The following is an 8,952-nucleotide window of genomic DNA, read 5'->3' as shown; positions in this document are numbered from 1 at the left end:
GGCGGGTGGAGGGACAGCGGCGCTCACGGGGGTCTGTGTCCCCCCATCCCAGCAGCATCCCCATTTTTGGGGGGGTCAGGACACTTCAGAGCATGAGAGCTTTGGCCAAAAGCCCCCCCAAATCAGTTTATTAATGGAGTTATGGTGTTGGGGTTTTGGGGAGGGGGGGCAGGTGGTGAGGTGGGGATGATGGCAGCAGAGAGGTCATTTCTGAGGGGGTGTTTTGGGGTGCTGGGGGGGGTCCCCTTGCCTGTGTGGCCCACTGAGCCCCCCCATCCCCCTTGAAAGTTCTCCTGGCTGGAAAACGCAGATACCCCCACTCATGGGGTGTCTTCTCCTGTGATCTCCCAAATTTCAACCTGATTTTCCCTGCCTTGTGACCCAGGGCACGGCCTCCTCGACTGCAGGAGGAACAGGGTGGGTGTTGCACCTCACACTTCTTTATAACAATAAAACCCTACTAAAATAAACCACACCAACCATATCTTTATAACAGGGAAGCGTTGCACCCCTGGGTCCTCAGGACATTTCTTTAGGACTTTTTGTGGCCCTTGGGACTCTCCTTGTGCCCTGGCCCATCACCAGCATTAGGCTTTCTTTATATTTTCCTTCTTCTGGGAGGGGAACAATACAAATTAGCCATTTTTTGCCTCCTGCTCTGGTAAGGCAAATTCATCTCCATGATGGAGCCTCCATTGAAAAAACAAAGCAGGAAATCCCCCAAATTTGTCAGGAAGGTGACAAAAGCACCCCCAGGCTGGAGAAGGATCTCCCTCAGCTTTAAATACATGGGACTGCTTTAGCAGTGACCCCCTTCTCATGGCTTTAAGCTGGCAGAGGGGAGATTTAGACTGGATATTGGGCAGAAATTCCTCCCTGTGAGGTGGTGAGGCCCTGGCGCAGGTTGCCCAGAGAAGCTGTGGGTGCCCCCTCCCTGGCAGTGCCCAAGGCCAGGTTGGCCGGGGCTTGGAGCAGCCTGGGCTGGTGGAGGTGTCCCTGCCCATGGGGGTTGGAGGTGTCCCTGTCCATGGGGCGGCTTTGAGGTCCCTTCCAACCCAAACCTTGCTGTGATGCTGTGATCTCTTAAGACGCTGGAAGGAAATCAAGGGATGGAGGTCCCCTGGTCTAAGGATGGAGGCAAAAACCTATAGCACATCACCAATGTGAGATGGCTCCAAATTCCTCCTTCAGTGCTGTTACAGAGCAAGAGGAGGGACGGGTCTGGGTGGCATTAGGGAACAGACACAGGACTGCGAACACAGAGCTTGGACCACACGGAGCTGCTTCTCCTCCAGCCAAACTGATCCCATGGCTACGGCTCCCTCCTGGAAGGGACCTTTGGGGGTGGCAGGGCCACCATGACCACCCACCGCGATGACCCCTGCGTCGGGTCCAAAATCCGGTGTCAAACACATGGACGTTTCCTTCAGGGAGCAAAACCCCTTGTGGTTTTCTGGGTTTTGGGGTTTTTTTTTTGGGTTGAAATCCCAGCGGTCGCTGCTACGGTCACTGCAGTTTCCAAAGCACGCGGCGACCTGCCCCTGAGGAGGAAACATTTAGCTTTCCATACCAAAATGAGGATATTTGTAGACATACACACACACAGAATGAGCTTTTTTGTTTCTTTTTCTCCTTTTTTTTTAAAAAAAAAAAAGAGCCGACCCACAGTAAAATGTGAAACCATTTCCCTGCAGGGTCGGAAAAGCTTCTGGGGTTGCGTTTTGGGGTATTTTTGTTGTTTGCAGATGAGATCCAGCATAGCTTTTTTCTGGTTTTTTTTTTGTAAAAAGGCTTTACTCCCTCAAGAAAAAAAAAAAGAGATTTACAAACAAAATACCAACCTGCAGCAACTCTCCAGCAGAGAGAGATGGTGTGACAATATTAATCCAAACATCACGCTATTTAATTCCCCAATAAAACATTGGAAAAAAAGGAGCCAACAGTATCTGCACTAACACTTTGCTACATATAAAATCTCCAGCTAATATGAAGCTTATGGTACCAACCTCTAAAACAGTTAAGATATATACACATAGTTGTTTTTTTTTGGGGGGGAGGGGGGTGGATGGGGTATATTAACAAACAGAATATTACAAAATATTAAAGAAGGCAACTCTTCTGTCATTTTGTTTCGGGGCGTGGAGTTTTGTTGTTGTTGTTGCTGTTGGGTTGTTGTTTTTTTTGCTGTGGTTTATTTGCGGCTTCACTTGAAGTTGGCGTAGTCTGAGAAGGCGTCGATGTATTCCTGCACCACCTTGTAGCAGAATTCGTACTGTTCCTGCGGGGTTTGGGGACAGGACAGCGTTAAGACCAAGAAAACTCCCCCAGTTTGATGCTTTGCGGTCTGTGGTTACCTGGGACCAAGCGTGGGCAGGTGCCCTCAGCCCCCATCGAGGGCAGGAACTGGATTCTCATCCATGAGAAGGTCCCACCTCCTTTGTGACCCCAAATACCGGGGTTTATCAGCAAAAGAAACTCTGCTTTCCCCTCTCTAAGCTCTTACTTTGACCCCCAAAAGGCTTTTTTCTAAAGCCCCGAGCATCCTTGTAAACCCCTCTCGCAAGACCTCATCTAGTCCTGCCCAAGCTGCTCCAGGACGGGTTTCCAGGCTCCTGGAGCCCATAAATACATGGCTGAGGATGCCTCCAAGGAGGCTCCTGCAGCTTGTGTCGGTGCTCAAAGGGGCTTGATGCCTTCAGCATCTTCCAGATGTCCTAACAGAAGGAAAGGGAGACACCTCCTGATCCACCTCCATCCCTTGCTCTTTCATGGACAGAGAAAACCTTCAACTGAGGATGTTTTGGCTCAGCATTGAGCCCCCAGCCCCTACCTGCTGAGGTTTGGGGTGGCAGAAGGAGCGTGGGGTGCCCTCACTTACCAGTGTCTGCACCATATGCGGCCTCTGTAGTCTTAAACTCTTCACCGTCTGAAAGACGTCGAGAATCCCTTCTGCCTTCACCCTTTCCAGGACAGTGCTCAGTGCACAGAAGGTGCCTGTTCTTCCTGCTCCGGCGCTGCCAAAGAGAAACCAGAAGGTCAAGGATACCACCATTGGCTTTGCTCAACGTCCTGCCCCACCATCTCCCAGGTTAGCCAGGACATGCTCTACAGGACTGAGGCCTCTTTGCTTCAGGAAAACCCCAGACCACAACTGCCCGGGCTGCTGCTGCTCAGCCCAAATCTTCTGAGGGATCTTTAACCATCTCCAAAGCTTCTTGTAGAGCAGGACCCCTTGGAGGGGTGGCCGAGCCCTGCTCCAGCCGGGCTTTACCTGCAGTGCACAGTGATGGGGTGGTTGCCAGACTGCTGCTGCTGCTTCTGCACGGCCGCGATGATGTTGATCATTCCCTTCCCGTCCCCGGGGATCCCAACTTCTGGCCAGCCGTGGAAATGGAACTGCCGGATCTGTCGGCTCTTGTTTTCCTGGTGGGAGAGCACAGCTCGAGGTCAGTAAGTTGGTGGGAGAACTGTACCGAGAAACTCACCAGCTTTGGGATTTGGGAAAAACACCCCCTTGCTTGTGGAGGGAAGCCACTCCCGTGGCATGGAGCAGGGCAGGATGTGGGGAACGGGGAGCAGGAGGGAGTTTGGGTGTGGGCACAGGGACAAGGCAGGGGTGGGGTGAGGGTGGCAGCAGAACAGAGCCATCATCAGGACAGGAACCCTCAGGGTGGTCGGAGAATGTAGGGAAGAAGGTGGGATTGCAGGGAATGGACACTACTTTGGGATGGCGGGGAGATGATGGAGCTGAAGATGCCACAGGGAAGATCCAGCACTTGCAAGAGGAACCACACACCATAAACATCAGGAAGGGTTGGTGGAAGTCAAAGTCAGCAGCACCAAGAGCTCCTCATGGGGAGAAGGTCAGAGTCTTACCCTGGTGTTCGTCACCAGCAGGTCCCGCACCGTATAGCTCTCGCACTCCTCCTCCTTTTTCAGCTCCACAGTGATGTCTCCATAGGACACGGAGCCGTCAGATGGCCAGTACTGGGCACACTTCTCCTGAGAAAGCATCACAGGAGGACACAGGGTGAGGACCTCATACTCTTCCTATGGGCTTGAATAGGCTGTGTCTTCTCCATTCTCACAGCATGGTTTGGGTTGGGAGGGACCTCACAGCCCCCCCAGTCCAACCCCCATGGGCAGGGACACCTCCACCAGCCCAGGCTGCTCCAAGCCCCGGCCAACCTGGCCTTGGGCACTGCCAGGGAGGGGGCACCCACAGCTTCTCTGGGCAACCTGGGCCAGGGCCTCACCACCTCACAGGGAGGAATTTCCTCCTAATATCCAGTCTGAATCTCCCCTCTTCCAGTTTAAACCTGTTACCCCTCCTGTCACCATTTCATGGGCTTGCTTCAGAGACAAGACACCCACTGCACCCAGAGGTGTTTTGAGAACCAGAGTTCCAGAGCTTGGTTTATTGAACATCTTCCCACTCTGGGTCTACCAACATTTGGATTCTCCGCATCAGAAGCAGAGGGTGAAATATGTCTCCTGTGTGGCTTTGCTACAGAAAGGGTGACAGAGCACCCAATGCGTACAGCACTGGCAGCGTCGGGGCCATTGGGAGATTTTAAGGGGTCGCACTGATTTATTTTGCTGGTACTCACCTGGCCTCTCTCCTCCAGCTCGGTCAGCATCACTATGGAGCAGGACTTCCACTCCCAGATCATCCTCCAGAAGTCCTCTATCGTGTGCTGCAGTGGTCCTTGGCTGGCGATGTAGGAGTCCTTCTGGCGATAACCCTGCAACGCGAGAACAGGCTCAGTGCTGAATCGGCAGCGCCCGGATGCCAGGAGTCGGCACGGGTGGGTTACCAAGTCTGGGGAATTTTTGGGAGCATCATGACTGTCCATGTGAATCATATCCCCTGTGCCTGCACGGCCTCATCCATTTGGGGCAGAAAGATTTGGGTTTCCAGCACTTCTAAGCGACGTTGCAAAGTCCAAGCGCTGCAGCAGAGCCTTGCCTAAGCTCTGAGTACTTTAGCTATGAATTTTACTGAGGATTTTTGGAAGCAGTAAGCAAAACTAGATGTAACCAGATGATCTTTAAGGCCCCTTCCAACCCAAACCATTGTGTAAGGTAAGTCTGGTTGACTCTGGCTCTTCCACAACCACAAAGTGCTTCTGTTTCCGAAACGGCTCCGACGTTCCCCTGCGCCCTCGCTGCAGGCTGTGACCAAAGACGCTTCGTCATTTGGAGCTCGTCATTTGAGCAAAGTTCAGCAGAGGCAGGAAATTAAATCCTCGGCCAAAATTGCTTCCGTGACATTTAAGCTTTCTGATCTCGGCGCAGAACAAGGCGGCTGCTCCTGGCCGCGTTGAGTCGGATGCTCACGCAGCCAGAGCAACCCCATGGGAACCCAGCAAAGGAGAATTCAGGGAGCAATTAATTTGGGATGTTAGAACTGGGAAGATGCTGGGTTTTACTGGGTCAACCCATGGCAGTAATAGCCCTTTGGGGAAAAAAAAACAACCCACCCAACACTGTCTTTAGGAGATGAAAATAGAAATTGGGGTAGAAAAGAGCAGGGCAGGGAGATCAATACTCATCGGAGATGTCCCCCTGGAGTCAACAGGATTACTTGGGAGAAAAGGATGTGCAATCACTTACCTCCTCCTCGGAGGGAGGAAAGCACTTAACCTCTCTGCCTCGCCTCCTTCTGCCACCCAGCCAGGTGTAATGGGATTGACCTGGTTTTTCTCAGGGGTTTTGGGATCCGTGTATTGCACCATTACCCAATCTAGGGGATGTTTTCTGACCAAATGAACAGTGCTGTATAGCAATCATTTCCACAGCTACGTGCATCCGCTCCTCCAAAGCCATCATCAGGGCCCAGAGTTGCAGAAGGGAGGCCAGGATTTGGAGGCTCTGCTCTGACTCCAGCTCCTTCCCACCATCCGTGGGACACAAGGAAACTGTGTACACAGAGGGGTTTCTTGGAGAAAGAAACCAGCACCATCCAGTGACAAAGTGAAAAGAGCCTTACAAAACCCAGAGAAGGAATATTTTGGGACAAAGCCTTTCCATAGGAAGCAGCGTGAGGTAAAGAGTTTCCATATGCAGAAGGTGGAAAGGAGCTGAAAGGAGACTCACGTCAATGAAGGAAGCGTTGACGTAGTCCGTGTTCTCTTCACCTCTCTTCACTGGAATGATTACTCGGTTGAACTCATCTGAAACAGAAGTGAAATGATCTGAGTTTTGGGGGACACGTTCAAAGCATCACTCCTTGATAACCATGGGTGGCCATCACAATCATACAGGGGTTGAGGTCGGAAGGGACCTCTGGATGACACCTCATCCAACCCCTCTGCTCAAGCAGGGCCACCCAGAAATGGTTGCCCAGGTTGTCCAGGTGGAGCTTTAGTATCTCCAAGGATGGAGATTCCACAACCTCCATGAACAACCTGTGCCAGTGCTCGGTCACCCTCACAGCCAAAAAGTGCTCCCAGCACATACTGGCGCTTGGGGTTGTTCCTCTCCAGGGGCAGGACTTTGCAATTCTCCTTGTTGAACATCAGGAGGTCTCCGTTGGCCCATCTCTCCAGCTTAACTCCTGTCCCCACAACCAAACAGCCCCCTCACCCACCGGGTGTACTTTTAGGCAGACAAGCAAGTCTTACATGGAATTATCTGAAGCACTCTGTTCTTCTTCATGTTTGCCGGCAAGTTGCCCGTTCTCATCTTGTCATTCTGAATTTTGATTGAAGTGAGCTTCTGCAGAGGAAGGAACGAAAGCAGAGGCAGCTTTCAGAGCCATCCCACGCCAGGAAAGCGCACGGTGGTCCCCGCAGCCCAGCACCATCCGAGCAGATCCACCAGGTGAAGAACCACGCTCACCTTGAACTCCTCTTCCAGACCGTTGCTGCTGGTCCCTGGCACTTTGTTGTAGATCTTCTGGAGGTGGATCTCTAAGGAGGTCACCTCCAGCTCTGTGTCACCGTAGAGATAGTGCTCCAGAAGTGCTTGGTATATGAACACATACTGCATCTGCAAGGGTTGCAGGGAGAAGCCATCAGCCTCCACTCCATGCACAAGCTGGCAGTGAACCCACCACCCCACTGCCCACTTGTGTTCACTGGGCATGTGGCACCCCTCCAAGACCCCAGAAAAGTGGGTAACAACCTTTCTGCCGCTGTATCGGGGTGGGGAACTTATTTGCTACGTGACACAAAACTTCCTCCAAGACTGGAGAAAAGGAGGCTGAGGGGAGACCTCATCACCCTCTACAGCTCCTGAAAGGAGGGGATAGCGAGGGGATGACTGGGCTCTTCTCCCAAGTAACAAGTGATAGGACATGAGGAAAAGGCCTCAAGTGGTGCCAGGAAAGGTTTATACTGGATATTAGGAAACATTTTTGACTGAAAGGGTTGTCAAGGACTGGAAGGGGCTGCCCAGGGCAGTGGTGGAGTCCCCATCCCTGGAGGGATTTAAAAGATGGGGAGATGTGGTGCTTAGGGACATGGTTTAGTGGTGGACTTGGCAGTGTGAGGTTAATGATTAGACTCAATGATCTTAAAGCTCTTTTCCCACCTAAATCATTCTCTAATTCTATAAAGGGGATTAAAAAGAGCAGGACTCAGTGAAATGCTCATCTGAAGCAGCATCCTTCCAAAACGAGGGATGATGCTCAACCCTCACGTAGGCTTTGCTGCAGGCTGGATACTGAAATCTAACTCCAGCGAGCAAAGCCCAAAAAGAAAGGGCAGCAGCAGCAGCACACTCACATCTGTCTGTACCATCTGGCAGCGCTGAGCCCGGATGCGGCTCACGAAGCCGTAAACGTCCACCTTCCTCTCGGCGTGCATCATGTCCAGCATGGCATCGATGACGATGAAAGTGCCCGTGCGTCCCACCCCGGCGCTGAAAGAGCAGAGGGGACAAGCGGTCAGTGCAGTAGTCATGGTGTTAGGATCCCTTGTAGAGTGGCCAGGAGCGAGCCAGATGCTTCCTAGCACCGAGTAAATAGCAAAATCTGGTTTTGGAGATGAGATGCATCTGCAGCAAGCGTCACAACCGGAGCGGGGTGAGCCAAAGCAAAGCCTAAGCCAACCATGGCTTCCAGAGTCCTTATGGGCTGTGAAAGTTTGCTCATGGGGAAGTCTTGTCTTGGTGCTGGTAACTCAACCGTTAAGGAGAAGATGAAAGAGGAGGTCAGCAGATGCTATGGAAAGACCAATCTCTTTTGTCACCTGTCTCCTGAGAAGGAGAAGGAAGGATGGACCTGGGAGGTTGCAAATGTGATCATCTCTGCCTTTAATCATGAGGTTTTCCCATGGAAAGTCTCTGTGGCTCCCCAAAACTTGTTGCTGTGCCTGAAATGACTCCACGTGAGGTCAAACACCATGGTTCCTGCTCTCAGGCAGGCTCAGCTGAGCATTGCCTTCTCACAACAAGGGATGTTGTCCTTTTGTGCCCAGGGCAGCAAAGACTCAAAGGAGATGCCACTGTAGCCCAGTAGTGGTGTTAAGCTCGGCTCACCTGGCATCCAAAGCCCACTCAACACAAGTGGTAACCCCATTCCCATGAGTACCTTCAATTCAGATGCATTTTTTGACATGTTCCCATGTGGAACATCCCCATTAACATGGGAAAGTTAAATGAAAATGGTTAAAAAAGTCCTAACAGAAACAAAAATCCTTTTAATATTAAATAGGTGATGCTTTTCAAGCCACCCAGGAGAGGCAGAGGTCGGCCGTGACCAGGACGTACCTGCAGTGCACAACTATTGCTCCTGCGTACTGGGGGTTACACGTCTTCACCTTCTTCAGGAACTTCAGCATCCCGATGGGGGTGAAGGGGACCCCGAAATCAGGCCAGCTGGTGAAGTGGAACTGAGTCACCAGGCGCTGGGGCTTCTTGTTCGTGACATCCCCGACCTGAAGGGGAAACGTGTGTTCAGGTTCATGATAAATACTCAGATTTGCTGATGACACCAAGCTGGGAGGA

At 51.9% G+C, this 8,952-nt stretch overlaps 1 protein-coding gene across 1 annotated transcript; it reads right to left on the bottom strand.

Annotated features, from left to right (window-relative positions):
* Positions 1-2,172: 2,172 nt before the first annotated feature.
* PTPRA (protein tyrosine phosphatase, receptor type, A) lies at positions 2,173-8,882 on the bottom strand (the record flags this gene model as incomplete). Its single annotated transcript, XM_010179600.1, has 10 exons — positions 2,173-2,278; positions 2,879-3,014; positions 3,272-3,423; positions 3,877-4,002; positions 4,611-4,745; positions 6,100-6,176; positions 6,627-6,720; positions 6,844-6,993; positions 7,731-7,866; positions 8,716-8,882. Coding segments are annotated over 10 exons (1,248 nt in total), but the record flags the coding sequence as incomplete, so codon positions are not given.
* Positions 8,883-8,952: the final 70 nt, after the last annotated feature.

The sequence above is a fragment of the Mesitornis unicolor genome, unplaced genomic scaffold (assembly GCF_000695765.1).
Source record: "Mesitornis unicolor isolate BGI_N332 unplaced genomic scaffold, ASM69576v1 Scaffold23372, whole genome shotgun sequence".
In the NCBI taxonomy this organism is placed as follows: domain Eukaryota; kingdom Metazoa; phylum Chordata; class Aves; order Mesitornithiformes; family Mesitornithidae; genus Mesitornis; species Mesitornis unicolor.
Note: the sequence above shows the minus strand (reverse complement) of the source record. Positions and strands in the feature narration are given on the sequence as shown.